The sequence below is a fragment of the Sinocyclocheilus grahami genome, unplaced genomic scaffold (genome assembly GCF_001515645.1).
Source record: "Sinocyclocheilus grahami isolate Dianchi unplaced genomic scaffold, SAMN03320097.WGS_v1.1 scaffold2355.1, whole genome shotgun sequence".
NCBI lineage: Eukaryota > Metazoa > Chordata > Actinopteri > Cypriniformes > Cyprinidae > Sinocyclocheilus > Sinocyclocheilus grahami.
Window position 1 is genome coordinate 40,981 of NW_015507534.1, and position 23,746 is coordinate 64,726.

The window sequence follows — 23,746 nt, forward strand, 5'->3', positions numbered from 1 at the left end:
AGACAGACAGACAGACAGACAGACAGAAAGATAGATAGACAGACAGACAGGCAGACAGACTTTCCTTCTAGCCACTAGGTTTTACCCATTTGTCAGCAAAAAGTTTTTAATAATTTAAAACATAATAATAATTTAGTATGATCACCTATTCTTTTGCATATATAAATAAGTACAGGTCAGAATAAGTATGTCGTTTTATTCTTACATAATATTATGCTGAATAACGATGGAACATTACTTCTCCCATATTTTGACATTGCCACAAAAGTTATTTGAAGCCTTAGACACTTTACTTGCATCCATAACAGATCGTAACTGTTGGCAGTATCGTAATTGGTTATGTATTATTACATGTTGTCATCAGGACGGCTGCATTGATTTCATGGAGTACGTGGCGGCTCTGAGTTTGGTTCTGAAGGGTGGCGTTCAGCAGAAACTGCGCTGGTACTTCAAGCTGTTCGACGTGGACGGCAGCGGCTGCATCGACCGCGAGGAGCTGCTGCTCATCTTCAAGGTATCCTGATGAATTCAGTGGCGTCTGTGTTTCTCTTCAGCGCCACCTGCTGGAGTCACACATTAAACCGTGCATAGTTCACCCAAACATGCAACCCGTCATCATTTCTCACCCTCAAGTTGTTCCAAACCTGTATGAGCTTCTGTTGAACACAAAAGAAGATGTTGGGAGCCAAACAGCTGACGGCACCCATTGGCTTCTATAGTATTTTTCTTTCCCTCCCATACTTATGTTGGCTGCTGTCAACTGTTTGGTTCCCAACGTTCTTCAAAACATCTTCTTACAGGTTTGGAAGAACTACTTGAGAGTGAGAAAGGATGACAGGAGTTTAATTTTTAGATGAACTGTCCCTTTAAATCAGTGGCGTCTGTGTTTCTCTTCAGCGCCACCTGCTGGAGTCACACATTAAACCGTGCATAGTTCACCCAAACATGCAACCCCTCATCATTTCTCACCCTAAAGTTGTTCCAAACCTGTATGAGCTTCTGTTGAACACAAAAGATGATGTTGGGAGCCAAACAGCTGACGGCACCTATTGGCTTCCATAGTATTTTTTTTCTTCTCCCGTATTTATGGTGGCTGCCGTCAACTGTTTGGTTTCCAACGTTCTTCAAAACATCTTCTTACAGGTTTGGAAGAACTACTTGAGAGTGAGTGAGAAAGGATGACAGGAGTTTCATTTTTAGATGAACTGTCCCTTTAAATCAGTGTGTGTTTCTCTTCAGCGCCACCTGCTGGAGTCACAGAATCCACATTAAACTGTGCATAGTTCACCCAAACATGCAAACCGTCATCATTTCTCACCATCTAGTTGTTCTAAACCTGTATGAGCTTCTGTTGAACACAAAAGATGATGTTGGGAGCCAAACAGCTGACGGCACCCATTGGCTTCTATAGTATTTTTTTTTTCTCCCATACTTATGTTGGCTGCCGTCAACTGTTTGGTTCCCAACGTTCTTCAAAACATCTTCTTACAGGTTTGGAAGAACTACTTGTGAGTGAGAAAGGATGACAGGAGCTTCATTTTTAGATGAACTGTCCCTTTAAATCAGTGTTTCTCTTCTGCCACAGAACTCACTTTTGTCTTTTGTTGTTGATGTTTTTCGGCTCCAGGCCATTGAAGCCATTAACGGAGTAGAGCAGGAGTTTTCCGCGGAGGAGTTGACCGACATGGTGTTTAACAAGATCGACGTTAACGGAGACGGTAATCTGTGTATCTATGCTATTTAAATATGCAAATGAAGCGGTGTGATGTACATATGTGTGTGTGTGTGTTCAGGCGAGCTGTCTCTGGATGAGTTCATCGAGGGCATCCAGGCGGACGAGGTTCTGTCGGTGATGCTGGACAGGAGTTTCATTTTTAGATGAACTGTCCCTTTAAATCAGTGTGTGTTTCTCTTCAGCGCCACCTGCTGGAGTCACAGAATCCACATTAAACTGTGCATAGTTCACCCAAACATGCAAACCGTCATCATTTCTCACCATCTAGTTGTTCTAAACCTGTATGAGCTTCTGTTGAACACAAAAGATGATGTTGGGAGCCAAACAGCTGACGGCACCCATTGGCTTCTATAGTATTTTTTTTCTCCTCCCGTAGTTATGGTGGCTGCCGTCAACCGTTTGGTTCCCAACGTTCGTCAAAACATCTTCTTACAGGTTTGGAAGAACTACTTGTGAGTGAGAAAGGATGACAGGAGCTTCATTTTTAGATGAACTGTCCCTTTAAATCAGTGTTTCTCTCTGCCACAGAACTCACTTTTGTCTTTTGTTGTTGATGTTTTTCGGCTCCAGGCCATTGAAGCCATTAACGGAGTAGAGCAGGAGTTTTCCGCGGAGGAGTTGACCGACATGGTGTTTAACAAGATCGACGTTAACGGAGACGGTAATCTGTGTATCTATGCTATTTAAATATGCAAATGAAGCGGTGTGATGTACATATGTGTGTGTGTGTGTTCAGGCGAGCTGTCTCTGGATGAGTTCATCGAGGGCATCCAGGCGGACGAGGTTCTGTCGGTGATGCTGACTCAGAGTCTGGATCTGACTCACATCGTCAGTAATATCTACACAGACATCGACTCTGAGCAGCAGCTCAACTGACCCCAGACCAGCCGAGACCAGGGTGCCAAACCAGAGGAAGACGAGGAGCGTGAAGCTTTAAACCCTCACAGTATTAATAGTGTTCATCTGCATTTCAGCAGCCTGATTATTCACCCTTAACCTCACACAGTAACTTCGTTTAAGTGCACTTACATAGGTTTTATTTGTGATGTTAAAACCTTAGGTTTCAACAAAACCTGTGAAATACTTTTCTTCAGCCCTGTGATGTGTATCAGGCAAATAATCTGTCCTGCAAGAACTCGATTTTAATGTGACTCGGTGTTATTATTATAGATATGAAGCATCGTAGTGTGCATTTGTACTGTTACTGTAATTTTACACTTCCCCCATTTCAAAATAAAACATGCAACGTGTTCTTCTGGGGTTTATTTGGATGGACACAAATCTCTCCGGCTTCATTAAAGTATCTTAGGTTTTGTTTCAAAGATGAACGCTCGACTTAAAGGGTTTAGAGTTTAGAAATGTAATTTTGTACAATCTAATAGATGAATAGAAAATGAAGTTTACCCAGCTTCTTCAAGTGTCAAGTTAAAGTCATGCTGTGTACAAGTATAATGTGCAAAACACATCCAGATCCAGTTAGTCATCATTATAGCGCCACCTTCTGGCGGACTCACGCAAAGACACAGAAGCGCGTCTGCATCTAAATTAATGACCATTTATTTATATTAAAAATACATTTCTATGAGTTTGCATCTGCTTATTGTATTCATGAGGACAACTGAAGAAGAAACCGCATCTTCAGTGTTTCATTTCTGGGTTAAAGAAGGAAAATAAATGGACGCAGAAAATGTAATTTCAATAAATATGAAATAATTTTTTGTCTCAGTCTCCGGGGGCGCAGGTCAGCTCTCTCAGTGTTTCTCTTTCGATTTCGATGTTTGTCTTGCTGTGAAAATGGCGTCAGGTAAGAATCAAATACGATACGAATACATGCAGCAACGTTTCCTCGATGATTTATGAAGTATTTATGAGACATTAGCAAGCGGAAGACTCGTTTAGTTTATTAAAAGATATTTCACTGCGCTCTTACATTTGTTTAATCGTGTCGTTGAACACCAGGAAGAAACTTCTACGTGAGGTTTCTTTTATTAGTCTGTGATATCTTTGTTGTTTTGTGGCAACAGCCTGTTTATTAATATTTTGATGTAGGCTATAGAGCATTGCAGTAAGCATGAGTTTAAGTGTAATTTTGACAGTAGAACCAATTAAATTAGTGTTGATCTGTATATATCATCAGCACACTGTTCTGTACTCAATCAGTTACATTAGTAATGGCAAACATTGTGAAGTCACGTGCATGTGTGCTTTTTAAAATAATTTATAATGGCTAACCCATCTGTTTTCTCTTCATGTGTGTGTGTGATTTTTCTCTCCAGCAGCAGCAGACAGACACAGTCCAGTTCATCAGCGTCCTAACAGTAAGTCAATTAAAGCACTGGCATTGATGCATTTATGTGTTGTAATATTCAGTTTGTAACGGTTAAAGTATAAGTTCACCCAAAAATGAAAATAATGATTATTCCCAGTATGCTGAGATTTGATTTTTTAATGTATAATGTTAAAAAACTGTGAATGGGAATTTCTCGCATATGTGCGGCTTTCCCAAAACTGTTTTATTGATAAAGTCACTTGTGTTTAAATGTCTCCTTGTGTGTGTGAGAGACAGAACGCACTGCAGACCAGCAGTTTTCTGAACTGTCTGATGAGAAAGACCCCCAAATATAATAACACCCTTGCAGGAGTAATAAATACCTTTCTAAGTTATAAAATCAGCTATATATTTACATGTAGAAAAAGACCAACTTATGTTGTGTAAGAAAATATTAGGCATCATATTATAAGTATAAACATAAATTATTATTTTTTAAAATTATGTGATAATTTAACCTTTAACTTTTGTTTTTATTGCTGCCGTAAAGCCAAAGCAAATTTAAGAATATTATATCATATTAAGTTACTTTTTCCACCCACATTAAAATAAAATAAAGTAATAAAAATAAAACAGCATTGAACTAAAACATTAAATTCAGATTTATCTGTAAAGCACATTTCACAATGAATATAATTCTGAAGCAGCATATGGAAATTATTCATATAGTACTGTATTTTTTTATATAGAACTGTATTTATTTGTTTTTAATGAAAGATGCTCTTTTTCATAAAATCAAAGTTGACACTGATTTTCACCCCCATTCTCCAAAAATGATGAAGGCCACCATAAAAGTATCATAAAACTCATCCAAACAGAAGCATAAGTTGTCATTCATTGAAAAGTATCATAGCTGAGATCTCATTCGAGTCAGACACTATACAGTTCTTTTGATACAGAATACCTAGAGCGTAGAGCGAAAAATGGCCAAAACTCCTCCTCCTGTTGGTGATCTCCTGTGAGATCAGTCTGTTAACTGAGGACTAGCACATTGAGAGCCCTAAACTGATTTTCAAACTGGTTACAGAGAAATGTTAGAGGCCCACGGAGAGCCTACTGTACTGGTTACTGTACTGAATCAGTGTTAGTGAATCACGGGGCTCTATGCAGCTGCCGTTCTTTAATTATTAGAGAACAAAGTGTATAAAATTCATAAAAGTAACAATCATCCCAGTAGTAAATCAATAAAATTATTAATGATAACTCTTCAGTATGAAACAAATGTCCATCTTTCGTAGATGTTCCTAAAGCTTCTGAAAGGGTTACTTTTTAACATTGCTATTGTGTCCTGTGTAAAATCTGCTAATTCTATAGGATTTTTAATATGAGATTTTTCGGCGCTGTTTTATTGCATTGTGTGTGTGTCTGTGCTCTTTTGCAGTGAGTGATCTGAGGATTGTGCTGATAGGAAAGAATGGATCAGAAAACAGACGGGTGGCAAACAGTATACTGGGTACAACAGTATTTAACAGTGAAGCTGCATCTTATTTACAGCAGCACAGTGTGAGAATCAGTGGAAAAGGGGAGGGGAGACACATCTCAGTCATCAACACTCACCTGCTCCAGCCGAATCTCTCAGAGCATCAGATAATAGAGGCAGTGAGAGAGTGTGTGTCTCTGTCTGCTCCAGGACCTCATGTGTTTGTACTCGTAATGCAGTATAATGACTTCACTGAGAACGACAGACACAGAGTGAAATATGTGCTGAACCTCTTCAGTGAGCAGGCCATGAAACACACTATAGTGCTGACTACTGATGAAGAGACACACAGATTCATATTCAGATATAGGAATATCGCTATTCATGATTTAATAAAGGAGTGTGGAGGAGGACATCTACAGTTTGATGCAACAAACCCAGGATCGCGATCTGAGTTTTTCAGAAAAATAGAGGAGATACTCAAGAAAGAACACAAAGAATGTCTCATCTGTGACACGCATGAGGGTGATGGATCATCAGTGGAGGAAGATCTGAGCAGATCTGGAGCTTCAGTCAGAGGAGACGAGATAAAGAAGGATTCTGATCTCAAAGAGAGCACAGAAACAGCACGTGATGGAAGAGGTTTGTCAAATATTTTCTTTCTGGGTAATACCTCTAAGAATATGATCATGAACTACTGTTTTGTCCTTTTATAGTTACTGTGCAGTAGTAGAGACTGTAAATGACAGAGAAAATACTGTTTCTTTTAACTGATCTGTTTTGTTTTGGTTGAAAAACTTCGAACAAAAGTGTAGATATTTTTGAATAGCATATTAAGACATTGACTGAATCCTTTTAGGGTTCATTCATGTTTTTCTTTTTTTATTTATTTTGGAGCTTGATGGTAAAATCATCTTTCCACTTTTGAAGTGAGTAAATGATAATGTAATTGTCAGTTTTGGGTGAACTATTCCTCTAAAAGCAGTGGTTTGAGTGCAGACTGTATTGTATGTATGTGTCAGATATTCATACATAGAGAGTGGAAAGTCTGTAAATTATTGCATTGAAGTTGATAAAAGATCGTATTGTAATCTAATATAATAATATAATGTTGTTTAATGAAGTATACATTTGGTAGCAAAGCTGAACTAAATCTATGGTTTCTAAATATTGTTTCAGTGACGACTACAGGAAAAGCAAAGCTGAACATTGTGCTGTGTGGAAATAATCCAACACTCAAGAACTCAGTGTCTAGAATGTTTAGAGGGGCAACGAGTAAACCTCAGAAAGAGAGGAGCAATGTGTTTGTGAAGAAAGAGGGAACGATTCATGGACGGCAGATCAGTGTAATAGAGCTTCCAGCTCTCACTCAGCTCTCAGAGGAGGAAGTGATGCGGGAGACTTTCCACTGTTTGTCTCTCTGTGATCCTGGAGTTCATCTTTTCATCCTCGTTACTCCTGTCACTCCACTCACTAATGAAGACAGAGCAGAAATGGAGAAGATTAAAGGAATATTTTACTCACAAGAGCACTTCATGGTGCTTTTCATCACTGAACTCACTGTTGACAGAAGTGTGTTAGATTTTGTAGAATCCACAGAATCTCAGAGGATTGTGAGTCTCTATGGGAGCTGGTACAGTGTGATGGGGTTAAAGGACCAGAGAAACTCACAACAGATCTCAAAGCTGTTAGATTGTATAGACAGCATGAAGATTGAACCCTATTCTCTTCAGATGCACATAAAAGCTCCAGAGAAGAAAGTCAGACATGAACTAGAGGAGAAATTGAGAGTGAGAGAAAATGAAATCAAAGAGTTGCAGAAAAAGATCAAGACACTGGGTGAGTGCATTCATTTATTTCTCTGAAAAAAGAACCTTTGTGAGAATACAGCAATAAACCTACAGGTTATTTACAGTGCAGTACATCTATACTTAGTCAACCACACATGAATAAATACCCTTTTATACATAAGCTACCAAGCTTACCAAAAGGAGAAAGATGGAATCAAAATGATCGTCTTGAACCTTTTTTTTTGTGAGTAAAATTGTTGAAAATTTAGTAATTAATGACTGGCTAAAGTCTGTAATCTCTAGACAGCGCCAGACCCTAAACGTTGAAATGCACTACAAGACTTTTGATCAGATTTTTACCCAGTGTTTTAAAGTCTCTTCAGATTTTAAGTCGTGTAGTGTATTGTTGTGTATTTTGTTAACGTTGTTTATTTAACTACATCTCCCAGAATGCAGTGTTACGTTGTAGCCGGAAGTGTTCCGGTAAAAACAGTTGACATACAAGAGAGCAGTCACGCTAAAGCAGTGCAAGTGTCTTTTGTGTTGAGTGAGCCGTTCATTCTTTCTAAAGATACAATATGTATTCCAGCCTCAAGTAACTTACTTCCGTTGTTGTGATGCTCTGCTACTTCTACTGCCAGTTTTAACTCCAGCGGTTTTCTTTTTACCTTCAGTCTTTTTTTTAAAAAGTAAAATGTAAGATCAGTGGGATTCATGTCAGGTAACTGATTTGGGCAGTCCCAAACACCTGAAAAACACTATATTACTTTAGATGGACCATCACTTTGATTCAAGTTGATACAGTATATGGCTTGCTACTGTATATTAGCAATATCACTGCATTGCAATGAGATTCAAAATTCAATGTGCTGGACAACTGAATTAAAGCAACAGAAATTGTGTTACTGTGCAAAAGTTTAGGCACCCCATGTCAAATTTTCTGTTCCTGTCAATCAGAGATGATCAGATTTCTAAAAGGCAAGACGTTAAAGATGAAGTTAGTATTTTAATGTTTTAAGCAAGATTACTTTTTTTTTTATTACCATAGTTTACAGTTTTAAAATGACAAAAAAGGCAAAGGGCCCGAAACAAGTTTGGGCACCCTGCAGTACTTACTGACAGCCTCTATGGCAAGTATCAGAGTTTGTTAATGCTTTTTGTTGGCAGACTGCAGTAATTCTGACATGATGTGAATGCAGTATTAGCAGTTTATTCCTTTGTCACCATTCCAGAGGGTGTGAAGCTGAATCTGCTTGTGTGTGGGAGTAACAGAGGATTAAAATCCTTCACATCAAAGCTGATCCTGAAGCAGAGCGAGAGAAGATCAGAGCTGAGCTCAGAGTGTGTGAGGAGAGACGTGGAGCTTGATGGACGTCTGATCAGTCTGGTGGAGCTTCCAGCTCTGTTCAACACTCAGCTCTCAGAGGAGGACGTGCTGCGTCAGACTCACCGCTGTGTGTCTCTCTGTCATCCTGGAGTTCATGTGTTCATCCTCATCATTCCTGATGCTCCACTCAATAATGAAGACAAAGCAGAAATAGAGGAGATCCAGAGGATCTTCAGCTCAAGAATCAACAAACACATCATGATCCTCATAAAGCAGAATCCAGAGCATCAGACAGCAGAACTAAATGAAGAAACACAGTCTGTCATTGAGAGATTTGGAGGACGACATCATATCATTGACCTGAACACACAAGTGTCTGAGCTGATGGAGAAACTGGAGCAGATGGTTGAGGAAAATAGTGGTGATTGTTTCTCCACAGAGACATTGATGGAGACACAGATGGACAAACTGCAGAAATTTGAAGAAATGAAGAGGAGAATCTATTCATTAGAGACGTGGTTTCAGTCACAAGGTAATGATCTTAAAATCTGTATTGATTAAACACTTTTCATGATGAAAAATGCTACACAGGTTTGAGACAAAACAGTAACATATGCAGAGCTTAGAAGAAATAATATGACCAACACATGATTCTTCGGTATCAATTATACACAATATTTTGTTTTTACTTTTTATTTAGATTTAAGAGAAAGAGAAGGTGAACTGAGGATTGTGCTGCTGGGAAAAACTGGAGCTGGGAAAAGTTCAACTGGAAACAACATCTTAGGAAGAGAAGTGTTTATATCAGACTTTTCTGAAGAGTCTGTTACTACAGTGTGTCTTAGAGAGAACGCTGAAATCAGCGGCAGACACATTACTGTGATCGACACTCCAGGACTGTTTGATACTGAACTCAGTAATGAAGAAATCCAGAGAGAAATCACTAACTGCATCTCCATGATCCTGCCTGGACCACATGTGTTTCTCTTAGTGATTCCTCTGGGACGATTCACTCAAGAAGAACAAACAGCAGTGAAGATCATCCAAGAGACATTTGGAGAAAACTCTTTAATGTTCACCATAGTGCTCTTCACCAGAGGAGACTTTCTGAAGAACAAAACCATTGATCAGTTTCTGGGAGAACCTGGATCTGCCCTTAAAAACCTGATTGAAGCATGTGGAAACAGATACCATGTGTTTAATAATGAGACTGGAGACCGAACACAGGTGACTGATCTACTGCAGAAGATAGACAACATGGTGAAAGAGAACGGAGGGAGTTACTTCTCATGTAAGATGTTCAGAGAGATGGAGAGAGAAAAACAAGAACAACAGAAGAACATACTGATGGAGAAAGTGGAGCAAGTGGTCAGAGAAAAAGAAGAACTGATGAACAAACATAAAGAAGAGAAACAGAAGATGAAGATAAAGATGGAGGAACATCATGACAAAGAGAGAAAGAGAAGAAAAGAAGAATTTATTGAGAGAGAAGAACGATATAAAAGAGACATCAAAGAAAGAGAAGAACAAGAGAGAAAAATACAAGAGGAGATGAAGAGGGAACGAGAGGAATGGGAGAATCAGAAACAACAGGAAAGACAAAGAAGAGAAGAAGAGGAGGAGAAATGGAGAAACAAAGAACAGGAAACATGGGATGAATATTACGAGAAACTTAAACGAGAGAGAGAAAGAAGACTGAGAGAGAGAGAAGATCTTCAGTTAAAACATGAAGAAGAGAGAGAGAGAATGATGCAGGAAGAAAGACAGAATCATGACAAAGAGCGAAAGAGAAAAGAAGAAGAATTTATTGAGAGAGAAGAACAATATAAAAGAGACATTAAAGACATAGAGGAACAAGAGAGAAAGATACGAGAGGAAATGAAGAGAGAACGAGAGGAATGGGAGAAACAGAAACAACAGAAAAGACAAAGAGAAGAAGAGGAGGATGAGAGAAGGAGAAAGAGAGAACAGGCAATGTGGGATGAACATAATCAGAGACTTAAACAAGAGAGAGAGAGAATGAAGAATATGTTGGATGAGGAAAGACAGAATCATGATCAACTGAGAAAGAGAAGAGAAGAAGAATTTAGAGAGAGAGAAGAACGATATAAAACAGAGATAAAGAGAGAACGAGAGGAATGGGAAAAACAGAAACAACAGGAAAGACAAAGAAGAGAAGAAGAGGAGGAGAGAAGGATAAAGAAAGAAAAGGAAACATGGGATGAATATTATGAGAAACTTAAACGAGAGAGAGAAAGAAGACAGAGAGAGAGAGAAGATCTTCAGTTCAAACATGAAGAAGAGAAAGCTCAGGTGAAAAAGAAATACACTTAAGTTGTGCTTTTTTCAATGCACTTTTTCATATTTTAATTGTACTATATTAAGTGAATTGTAAATGTGTTGTTTTGGAACAGCTTTACGTAACTTTAGTTTAAGATCAATTTTAAGCTGTTTATAATATATTTTAATATTCTGTGTTAAAATGGAACCACTTCAAGTACCGTTATTGTAATTTAATTCTAGTTCTTTACTGGGGGTGTATATATCATATATATATCAGTATATATCAGTACTGACGATAACTGTGGTATTTAATAAATAAAATATCATTATCGTGTTAAATAGGGGTGTCGTGAATGATATAACTAAAGGCGATAACCATGATATTTCTAAAAGAAAAGCACACAGCGTTAAACTCTCACATGTGATTTGTTTCATTCATACTCGACACCAGAGGGCGCCCTCACACAGAAACTTCACAACCGATACTCATAGGAGTAATAAAACGGATTACTTTCCAGGAAATCTCTTAAATGGACAAAGGCATCCAGCTATCACTTACTGTAACTCAACAAAATACATAAAGAAATGTTTTGACTGATGAAACGTGAAGAGAAGTAACACATGATTGCAACAGTATATGGTTTATCTGTGTTCTTCAAGTAGGGCTGCAACAACTAATCGTTAAAATGTATAATAATTGATAATGAAAATCATCAACAACGAATGTCATTATTGATTAGTCGCATCTGCCCACCGTGCACAGAAAACTTCCGTCAGTCATGAATTTATACCACTGAATAATGCATTTCTATGGACGAAATGAATCTAAATGAATCTAATAGTGGAAGAAACAGAGTGAACTGCTTCGGGAAAGGTGCATGATCCAAGCTGCCCAAAACATGCGAATGCTTTATTTTAAACTTCAAGCTAATGCATTAGCATTGTCAAGTCAAGTCACCTTTATTTATATAGCGCTTTTAACAATACAGATTGTGTCAAAGCAGCTTTACAGTATTAAATGGGAAAATAGTGTGTCAATAATGCAAAATGACAATAGTGAACACTCAATTTTCAGTTAAAGGCAGTTAATCATTGAATTCAGTGATGTCATCGTCCAGTTCAGTTCAGTTTAAATAGTATTTGTACAATCAAGTCGACAATATCTCTGGATATTAAGTGTCCCCAACTAAGCAAGCCAGAGGCAACAGCGGCAAGGAACCAAAACTCCATCGGTGGCAGAATGGAGAAAAAAACCTTGGGAGAAACCAGGCTCAGTCGTGGGGCCAGTTCTCCTCTGACCAGACGAAACCAGCAGGTTGATCCAGGCTGCAGCAAAGTCACATTGTGCAGAGGACTCATCTGGTTCATGTGGTCTTGTCCCGGTGGCCGTCTAGGAGGCAAGGTCTTCACAGGGGATCTGTCTCTTGGGCGCATCTAGTTGTCCTGGTCTCCGCTAACATTCAGGGCTGTCGAGGTCCTCTCTAGGTGCTGATCCACCATCTGGGCTGGATATGGACTGGATCCGGGTGACTGCAGTGACCATCTGATCTGGATACACTCTGGATCTGGTGACCTCAGAATAAGAAACAGACTAATATAAGCGTAGATGCCATTCTTCTAACGGTGTAGCAAGTACATCGGGTGTTATGGGAACTATGAGAGCATAGTTTGCAATTTAGATATATTTTTGAGATGGAAAAATGCAGTTTTACAAATTCTAGAAACGTGGCTTTCGAAGGAAAGATTGCTATCAAATGGCACACCTGGGTTCCTAACTGATGACGAAGAATTGACAGAGCAGCCATCAAGTCTTAGACAGTGTTCTAGGTTATTACATGCGGAGGTTTTAGGTCCAATAATTCAGAATTTAGCAGTAAGAAATTACTCGTCATCCAGTTTTTTATATCGACTATGCATTCTGTTAGTTTTTCAAATTGGTATGGTTCATCGGGCCGCGAAGAAATATAGAGCTGAGTATCATCAGCATAACAGTGAAAGCTAACACTGTTTCCTGATGATATCTCCCAAGGGTAGCACGTAAAGCGTGAAAAGTAACGGCCCTAGTACTGAGCCTTGAGGTACTCCATACTGAACTTGTGATCGATATGATACCTCTTCATTCACTTCTACAAATTGATGGTGGTCAGATAAGTATGATTTGAACCATGCTAATGCACTTCCATTAATGCCAACAAAGTTGTCCTGTCAGGTGCTTTTACAGATGCGTGTGTTTAATGTGTGATATGATTCCTCAGCGCAAAACTTACATTTTACGGTTATATCCTTATCTGTAAACGTTACATATTCACACAAGTATTTCTATTTTGCATTAAAGCTCGTCCTGACTGTGTTAAACTTCAGAATTTACTGAACGAGCAGCGGCACTTGAACGCAGTAGAGAGGGAGAAAATTAATATGCAGCGCAAAAATATTCATTTTGCTGAAATTTCTGTTATTGGATGTTAAATTTAGGTTTCATAATATTAACAGCTTTATTAAATTTAAAGAGCTGGCACAGACATTTAAAGACCAAAAACCAATATTATCTACAAACACACAATAGAACAAGCAGCACAGCGATAAGATCAGTATATCAATCTGAGTAAAACTGACTGCCAAGCTTCCGTCTAAATACTGCAGCGTCATCCACTACCAGTAAAACAACGGGGAAAAGAGCTCACCATCACAGACAGAGGTTTCTAGAAAATAGTGTGCAAAAGAACTTTCAGTTTGAGTAAAATCAAAAGCATATAACTAATCCAGTATAAAATCATACACAGAACAAACAAATGCTTAGACTGGGACTTCAACACAGCACATCGTCTTCTCCATGCACTTTGATCATATCCATCTGCCACTTCTGATTCAGTGCTATCAGATACCTATAAATACAGCATTCCTTCCCTGCCATCATCATGCATCATATGCCCTATATCAAGCCCTCTCTGTGACATTATATCATAGCTTACCTTGTTTTTTTCTCTAACTAGCCCCAGAACTCTTGATTAATTGGAAGAAATAAACACTTCTTTTAATGCACCTGTGGATGCAATTGTCTGGGTGTGATTTCAACTTCTTATATCACAGTTGCACCAGAGCATCAGAGGTTTTGTTAAAGGCAAAACAGTACATTCTGTTGTCACACACTCACCCTCATCTTTCTTCTGCGGAATCTTTCAGTCGATGCATTGATTGTCTTAGTAATATGGGATCTTGTTGGATGTGCCCAGTTGTTAACTGACCAATGGAAGCAGTGTGAACCAGCTGTAGCTGTGAAGTAAACCATCTCTGAAAAACGTCTCTTTCTTGGAAAAACTTTTTAGCCTGCATGAATCCCCCTGTGCTAATAAATACAATTCAATAACATCTCCACAGTGTTTTTCTATGTCTCTTCATTTTCAAATTGTCTCTTCATCTCTACATTTCCAGCTAGTATTTAGTTCAACTAAACAAAAATGTCTTCAACTAAATTAGTCTAACAGGAGGGTCTGGAGGTAAAGATGGGAAACGAGAGGCAAATGCAGATCTGTTTCTGTGTTTATATCTATGTCAACAGCATGCACTTTAAGACACACACACAGAGAGAGAGAGAGAGACAGGATGTATGTGGTGACAGGGATGCTCTATCACAGGATACATCATCATTTTCCCACCTTGTTCACATACAATACTCTCAAACATAGAGGAAGCTTCAACATTCATCACAGAGCTGATGTGCTCCCCATGCATCTCATCTAGTCAAGTCAAGTCAAGTCACCTTTATTTATATAGCGCTTTTAACAATACAGATTGTGTCAAAGCAGCTTTACAGTATTAAATGGGAAAATAGTGTGTCAATAATGCAAAATGACAATAGTGAACACTCAATTTTCAGTTAAAGGCAGTTAATCATTGAATTCAGTGATGTCATCGTCCAGTTCAGTTCAGTTTAAATAGTATTTGTACAATCAAGTCGACAATATCTCTGGATATTAAGTGTCCCCAACTAAGCAAGCCAGAGGCAACAGCGGCAAGGAACCAAAACTCCATCGGTGGCAGAATGGAGAAAAAAACCTTGGGAGAAACCAGGCTCAGTCGTGGGGCCAGTTCTCCTCTGACCAGACGAAACCAGCAGGTTGATCCAGGCTGCAGCAAAGTCACATTGTGCAGAGGACTCATCTGGTTCATGTGGTCTTGTCCCGGTGGCCGTCTAGGAGGCAAGGTCTTCACAGGGGATCTGTCTCTTGGGCGCATCTAGTTGTCCTGGTCTCCGCTAACATTCAGGGCTGTCGAGGTCCTCTCTAGGTGCTGATCCACCATCTGGGCTGGATATGGACTGGATCCGGGTGACTGCAGTGACCATCTGATCTGGATACACTCTGGATCTGGTGACCTCAGAATAAGAAACAGACTAATATAAGCGTAGATGCCATTCTTCTAACGGTGTAGCAAGTACATCGGGTGTTATGGGAACTATGAGAGCATAGTTTGCAATTTAGATATATTTTTGAGATGGAAAAATGCAGTTTTACAAATTCTAGAAACGTGGCTTTCGAAGGAAAGATTGCTATCAAATGGCACACCTGGGTTCCTAACTGATGACGAAGAATTGACAGAGCAGCCATCAAGTCTTAGACAGTGTTCTAGGTTATTACATGCGGAGGTTTTAGGTCCAATAATTCAGAATTTAGCAGTAAGAAATTACTCGTCATCCAGTTTTTTATATCGACTATGCATTCTGTTAGTTTTTCAAATTGGTATGGTTCATCGGGCCGCGAAGAAATATAGAGCTGAGTATCATCAGCATAACAGTGAAAGCTAACACTGTTTCCTGATGATATCTCCCAAGGGTAGCACGTAAAGCGTGAAAAGTAACGGCCCTAGTACTGAGCCTTGAGGTACTCCATACTGAACTTGTGATCGATATGATACCTCTTCATTCACTTCTACAAATTGATGGTGGTCAGATAAGTATGATTTGAACCATGCTAATGCACTTCCATTAATGCCAACAAAGTTGTCCTGTCAGGTGCTTTTACAGATGCGTGTGTTTAATGTGTGATATGATTCCTCAGCGCAAAACTTACATTTTACGGTTATATCCTTATCTGTAAACGTTACATATTCACACAAGTATTTCTATTTTGCATTAAAGCTCGTCCTGACTGTGTTAAACTTCAGAATTTACTGAACGAGCAGCGGCACTTGAACGCAGTAGAGAGGGAGAAAATTAATATGCAGCGCAAAAATATTCATTTTGCTGAAATTTCTGTTATTGGATGTTAAATTTAGGTTTAAAAGTCAACATGTAATTCAAGCATTTTATGAAAAGTAACTGTTAAAGGATAACAGCGTGTAATTGAATATAAAGACGTTCCTTACATTTACAGAATAAAGAAATTACACTAACAGGTTAATGTATTCAGAGTGAATGTGTGTGTTCATGCAGAACATGCCTCTAATCTGTCAACACTGAGTTTGTGTTTTCCTTTATTATCGTCATTATTATCTCCATATTTAGTGTAGGGATTTAAACTGTCCTTTGTCCATTTGTCTATTTAAACTCTCCATTTAAACTGTGCTTTATAACTCTTTTTGCACAGAATGTATAGCATAGAAATATATATTCACCATACAGTATGTTTATAGTATTCAGCTGGCACGTCTGTTTGAAGGACAGCATTGGGCAGCATGTGGAATAGTGTATTTTGTCAATAAAAAAAAGAAAAAGAAAGGCTTTTTATTCGATTCATCGAAAAAATAATTGGCCACCTAATCAATTATCAAAATAATCGTTAGTTGCAACCCTATCTTCAAGCCATCTCTGGTATTTTTCAAATGGATAATGTTTATTTATAATGGAGTGCTAATCATCATAGCCTTTATCACTGTATATAATACTATTATATAATTTCTGCTATGTTTTGTGATAAGAAACCACATCAGTTCACAGAAAGAAATTATTTCAAACACTCTTTTTATGCTATAACGCGAGTTTGGAATAATTTCTTTTGTTTCGTTTTTCTCATAAATTGTTGTACTTTGATGCTGTATTGATGTGCGAAACAAACCTTTTTAAAGCTTTGAATCCATCAAACCATTTGCTCGCTGTTCATTTTGAAGTGCTTTTATACTACTTGAACTAGAGCTAGAATATATTTTAGGCTTCACGTTGATGTGTAACAAGAACATTTTTAATAACACATCAGGTCATTAGAAATGTATTACCGGTACACTACAGCTGCCACTGTTAATATATTTAAAATTGCAAAACCATTAAAAATAAATGTTTGAAAGACACGCTTTGAAAACTGGAAAACTTTAATGTTCTCTACTATATCTTGTTGTGATAGTGTACATTGCAAAAATAAATTCCTTGTTTACATTAAAAAGTACATCAGCATACTCCAAAATATATTAAATTGAAATAAAATAAAGATCAGTGAAATGCTATATGGCAGAACTGCTTTAATCAGTTTGTAAAATATGTTAGTTCTACCTGTATTACTAAAAAGCACACTGAATATTCCATTATTAAATAAAACTGCATCACAATGCAATTTTCAGCAAGAAAAAAACAAACAAACAGAAGTTACTGAAAAGCATAGTGCAGAAGTGAATAAACACAAAATCAAGACCCACCCTAATTTTTTTCTTGTTCAAGAGGCCATTTCACTCAGATATCATCACAATAGTTTCATGCCAACTTTAAGCCAACAAATGATTGAGCAAAGAAAGTGAATTTTTTTTTAAATGTCAATATTTTAAGCAAGGACAAACAAACTAGCACAGATGTAATACTGTACGCATCCAACAGAAGTATAAGCATGACAAATGTATTTAAAACCTAATATACAAACGTAAAAAAAAAACATGTTTTAAAGAATTAGCATTACATTAACAGTTCTTGTATTTTAATACATTGTAATATCAGGGCTTGCATTTTGGTGGCTAAATTTTTTACATGGTTGTATATTTAAGCTGTGAAAATGTTAAAAGAAAACATTTCATTATTAAAAATTCAACGATCCATACTGACCATCCAAAGTGCCTTTCCAAAATATTCAGTTTGTTTAAAAATACCTTAACAGTCAAATTTCGATCCATTTTATTTCACTTTATAAATTCACTTCCACAAATTCAGGATTCCGCGCTGTTGGTGTTTAAATGACGATCGAATGTTACTCTCTGTTGTTGTATGGGTACCTGCCCTAATGACAAGATACAACACTGATGGCAGTTTTTAAATTAAAAATTAAACCTCACCCGCCATATTGCGACTAATCATCCTTGTCTTACCATATATATAGAGAGAATAACAGTCTAAATTGTCATATGTCATATGTCATATTTCTATATGTCTTTATGTGATTTTGTGCAATTCATCTTGTGCTAAGATGTTTCTGATATATTTTTAGAAATATTGAATGAACGAGACAGTGGAGCAGTTACTGGGCCTGAACTTTGCTGTGGAGCAAAGCTGAAGCGGGTTTCACTCAGTGAGCGGAGAGCGATGGAACAGCGATGAATGGAAATCCCAGAGCGCTTACAGAATGCTCTGGCACTCTACTCACATACAGTACTCTTCTTCCAGTGCACACATTTGATTTGATTACTTCAGGTGCTTTCTGTCAAAGTGGCTAGTAATAGTGTTAGAGTTACACGGCACTGCTGTGTTTCACATGCTTTTGGCAGGTGGGAGAGTATCAAAAGAGGGTAAAGGCCCGAATGAGACCCCCAAATAAATAAAGTCCCCTTCTGGCAAACATGAAATGATGCATCATGTAATAACCATGAACATTTTCTATATGTATATTATTATAATTTTTATCTGACACAAATCTAAATGATTCACTTGTTGGTCTGTTTCTCACACAAACCTAATGGAAATGGTTTCAAAAGTCCTGAAGTACAGTTGTATGTACAAGTTTTATGCAGTTTTTAAAAATAAAAGAAATCTCAAAACAATTTTGAATAACTGTTGATTATTGTTTATTTTTGCAACAGTAAAAGCATCAGTTTGGATGTTTTGTGTTCCGCAAAAGAAAAATCATACAGTTTTAGAACAACACAATTTTCGAGCGAATCCGTGCTCTGCTTCTGTGAACAGCAAACCCCGCCTACTTTGATTTGATTGGCCGTCTCTATCAGTTTGACATTGACGAGCGCTTAAACTGCTGAGGAAGACCAGCCTAAAAATGTAGCTACTTTTTAAACGTTTTTTTTTTCTTATCTTAATTTGCCACGCGTCACATTAAACATGAAATATGACAATTTTTAATGTTTTTTAAAATAAAATAAAAGTATCTTTAGGGTATCTCTGGGAAGGAAAACTGTTTTTTCTCTCACCATAAAAGCTTAAATTATAGATATATCTCAATGGCCAATTACATCTGTAAACCAGAAGTTACCACGTGAAAAGTGAATGTTCAGCTTTCCCAAATACACTCATTCAACACAAGACATGGAAATTTTATGAGCATGCATGTCAAAATGAAAATACTCTACACCTCTTTATTATGATGGGATGTAAATTTTAAGCAAGGTGGCACTCGGTCGCTGATGAATATCAATCATTAAAAAGCTGATAAACACATTCTATCACACTAACATGTTCCAAGCCACTTTACATCACAAAAGCCACAAGTAGCATCAATACCACAAAAATGGTACAATTACACAGACTTCTTAATGTGACACAAAAATTGTTCATACAGGAACAGTTAAAAGAAGCAATGAATCATATTCTAAAAACATTGAAATTACAACTTTCCCATATTGTAATAAAAGTATAAATATAGTGTCAAATTATTAATCAATTGATAGTTAAATTAGTGTTTAGGTACAGAATTGAGTAAACGATCACAAGCAGTTTTATGTAGAACAGATGCAGGAGAGTTTTCCAGCTCGGTGCAGATAAAGAACAGGCTGAACAAAACCAGCCAGCGCATAACAGATCACAGAAATGAACCAAAGTGCTTGAATATTCTGAATTAGAATGCTATAGAATCCTGTAATAATCAACAGCACATGCATGATCAGCATGCTAACAGAGGTTATTAGAATGAGATGAAACGCTCTTCTCTTCATGGGGTTTTCCTTCTTTCTCTCTCCTGGTCCTGACTGCTTCAGAGCTCTGAGAACAGCCAGAAGACAAAACAACTGGATGGAGAAGAGGACAAGGAACTGCAGTGAGAAGAACCATATATATACGTAAGCGATGTCTGAGATTGAACTAAACATGCAGCACAGACAGGAGCCGAGAGTGCTGATCCAGACCACAGTGCAGCAGATCACTCGATATCTGAGAGGTTTGTACTTCAGGAAGGTTACAGGATGAACCACTGCCAGGTAGCGCTCCATACATATCAGAGACTGAAACAGAGGACGGCCAGCGAAGACTAGTCCTAGTAAAAACAGTGGTAATTCTGTGATGCTTGAAATAAAAAAAAAGAGAAAAAACAAACAATTCACACAGATACCGATCTCACAGACGGAGAGGTTGAGGTTGAAGAACTCTGATGTAACTCCACTTCCGGTTCCTGTGACGATGAGCCATGCAACATAGCAGTGTGTGGGAAAACCAACCATGAAATTGATGCTGTACACACAGATTTCCAGACAGTCTGTCAGCCCAATAGATAGAGTTGTGGAGCTTGTAGATGTTTCAGGTGAGGTGAAGTTCACTGTAGAGTTACTCATCTCCTCTGTGTCTGTTCAGTTCAGTTTAAAACAAAGAAATTTAATCTAAAAGAAGAGTTTATCACCTGAAGAGTGAATGTCCAGTCTCTCTGGATGTGTGTGAATCTCTGTGCTGTGTTTTCTAGACTGACTTCACAGCTGCCACAATAATATATGTGCATGATTTTATTTGCTACACGTCACATGAAACATGCAAATATTTCAATTATAAAATGATTGGGGGAAAAAGCAGTCCGGGTAAACATTTGAACAGGAAAGAAATTTAAAGCGTGGTGATGCAGACAGATAAAATCATTGAAGAAATTCTTTCAGGAGAAGAATTTAGTCCTGCATTTAATATATATATATATACACACAAAACTGTACAGGACTATCTTTTTATTAGTTTAATTGAGTTGATTTGACTTTAAAATTGCACTCCAAGTCACATTTGTCAGCTGACCTTAACATAAAAACTGAGACTTGTACCTGCTAAATTAATGGTTTGTTTTTTTATACAGTGGAAAAAACCAAACTGTCAATCAAATCTTTAAGGAAACTGTCTATATTTCTCACACTGGCCAGCACACCTGCAACCAAATATGTAAATGTTTATACCAGGCGTTTAAAATTAATTTAGTCATCTGTGTTATAGTTTAATACAACAATCTCAGTGGAAAGCTTAATATTAGTCAAATCGAAGTTGTGCGAAAATACTGTTGTTAATGTTTTAGCATTTCTAATTTAGGCTTCAGAATTCATAGAAGTTGTGTTTACAAAGGTTATCTTGATGAACAAAACATGTAATCAGTCAATTAATCAGTGTAATATATCAGTCAATGGTAAAACTCTACTAGGTGTTTGTTGAGGGAACCTGGGTGATGCTAACTTCAGTTTTTACACCTGTTGAGCCCTTTTTCACGTTCTCTGCTATAGTGCACCAGCAACCAGCCCTGCTCACTGAAGAAGTATTATACTGGAGAAAATACATTAGCAACCATTCATATTAACCACATCTGATAAACACGCTCAAAATGAGCTTCAAGCAACTACGGAGTTAAACTTTGGAGCCCCCTACAGTTAAAATATTTACCCAGTAACTAATGTTAGATGTAGTTATTTAAGTAAGTATGATTACAGATTTTATGATGAACAAAGGCAGGAGAGTTTTCAGTTATGTTGTTACTTTATTCCTTCTTTTTTTGTCTTTCTTTATTTGTCATGGATTTCAAGTTCAGTTCACTTTCTGTTATGTCTTTGAATGTTGGTGTGCATGCTATGATAAAGAGGAAAGCCATTTTGTATGTTGTAAAAGCTGCGAAACTGATTGAACTTTTCTTCAGGAAACACTCTTGTGAGCTGGATGTTAAATTCTGGAAGAATCAGTGGGGAAATGTAATTGATTGTAGCCATGGTTTCTAATAATTCTGCTGGGGTTTCAATTCTATTGCACAAATTTAACAGGCACATTCTGGAGGTAATAACTTCTAGTCAAGGCAGATCGATCATTGTGTCACTGAAGCAAGATAACTCTATCTTTATTATCTGCATGTAATTTATATGCATGTAATTCTTTCTGCTAACACAATATTATTTTCTCAGATTACTTGTAATTTGACAGAAGTGCGTAATAAACACTCAGGCTCTTTTCTAATTTTAGGCAGCGATTTTAATGAATGTTTAGATGACACACTGGACAGATTTCCTCCTAGAAGCAACGAAGCTCTCCACACTAACCATAACTCTACTAATGTTTTATTAATATGTTCCTCTCTCTCCCTCACAGATCCTCACAGTTTTTTTCATCCTGACACACAAGACTTCACTTGGTCAAATAGTGAACTGTCCTTAAAATCTAGAACTGATTTCTTTTTAGTTTCTTCAATTTGTTAAAGATGTATCTCATTCGTGTGCCCCCCCTCTCTGATCATAAACAAATAAGTTGTGATGATGAGAGTCTAGTTATGTGGTTATTGGAAATGTATTAACTCTCTCTTAAATGACGACATCTTCAATGACCATATTAAATATTTCATTATGTATTTTCTGATAAAAGTCATAATAGATATTGAGATAAATGGGAATTTTTCAAATACAGAGAAGTAAAGAATTAAGAAAAGAATAAGTTCTTTATTGATAGGTGATTTGTAGAAGAGCTAGAATTCAGAGAATTACATCTACAAATGAATCGGGCTTATCTAGATATTGCCAGAGATGCATTTGTTAGGTCTAGAGCTAAATGGATGGAGGAGGGAGAGATGAATTCTAGTTATTATTATTTTTGCATTGGAGAAAAGACAAATTTTTTGACTGCTCTCAGTATCAAATTGCACAGATATCTAATATTGTCACAGCCTTTTACAAAAACATCCACACTTCTGCATTTGATAAACCGATAGTTGGCGTCCAATCACACTGCTGAACAATGATTATAAAATATTAGCTTCAGTTTTGGCAAAAATATTCAAACATGTCATTGACGAAACACAGTCAGGGTTCATGCAGAAAAGACATATTTCTAATAACACACGGCTAGTATTAGACATGATGGACTAATCAGATTATATTAATAGTGATGGCTTTATTTTCCTTTTTAGATTATCACAAAGCTTTTGATACACTGGAGCATGCATGTTTATTTCAGGCTCTTGAAAATGTTGGCTTTGGCGACTCGTTCTGTAGAATGGTTAAAATGCTATTCAGAAACAGAAACAGCTAAATCTCTCTTTGTGGATAAGCCCACATGTAAAATAATTAAAGAGGTCTTAATACAATTTTTATGAACTCATTTTATAAGAAAATCAGTCATATTAATAATGGTGGTTTGAATTTAATTGATCTAACCCTTTAAACCCCCCAAATAGAAACTGTATGAAATATATGTAAGCATTTATATTATAGCAGTACCTTGAAGAAATGAACTTTAAGGAATAAGCAGCTTTATTGAGCGTTTGTGCCCAAGACACAAAAAAGGATTTACAAAAATCACACTTTTATCCGAAGTGACTTACAGTGCTCTTATTACAGGGACCCCAATCCCCCAGCAGCCACCTGGAGTAAAGAGCCTTGCTGAAAGGCACAGCGGTGGAGACGACTGCAGAGATCGAACCAGCAACCTTCTGCGTACCCTCTGCATACTCAGACAATAGCCTCGATGCATGATCAGATTCAGTCTGACTGCAGCAGTGAGGGTCGTGATGGA

General features: G+C 37.4%; 2 protein-coding genes across 2 annotated transcripts in view; both read left to right on the forward strand.

The window, feature by feature from the left end:
- LOC107574826 (guanylyl cyclase-activating protein 1-like) overlaps positions 1–1,882 on the forward strand; it is a 6,926-nt gene extending 5,044 nt beyond the window's left edge. The window contains exons 3-4 of the mRNA XM_016261262.1: positions 1,628–1,718; positions 1,794–1,882. Of these exons, the coding sequence (XP_016116748.1) occupies positions 1,628–1,718; positions 1,794–1,882 (180 nt within the window). The remainder of the gene's footprint in view (positions 1–1,627; positions 1,719–1,793) is intronic.
- Positions 1,883–2,271: 389 nt separating this feature from the next.
- Positions 2,272–18,456, forward strand: LOC107574828 (GTPase IMAP family member 8-like). The gene is made up of 8 exons (XM_016261264.1): positions 2,272–2,396; positions 2,472–3,539; positions 4,012–4,053; positions 5,446–6,126; positions 6,664–7,323; positions 8,507–9,133; positions 9,302–10,914; positions 18,282–18,456. The coding sequence occupies exons 2-8, from the start codon at positions 3,530–3,532 to the stop codon at positions 18,288–18,290; spliced, it is 3,642 nt and encodes a 1,213-aa protein (XP_016116750.1). The 5' UTR covers positions 2,272–2,396; positions 2,472–3,529; the 3' UTR covers positions 18,291–18,456.
- The last annotated feature ends 5,290 nt before the right edge of the window (positions 18,457–23,746 follow it).

Excerpts from the sequence above, each read along its gene's own strand:
- LOC107574828 (XM_016261264.1), top strand. Across the intron at positions 6,127-6,663 it reads AACAGCACGTGATGGAAGAG|TGACGACTACAGGAAAAGCA; the intron begins GTTTGTCAAATA and ends ATATTGTTTCAG. Across the intron at positions 7,324-8,506 it reads GAAAAAGATCAAGACACTGG|AGGGTGTGAAGCTGAATCTG; the intron begins GTGAGTGCATTC and ends TCACCATTCCAG.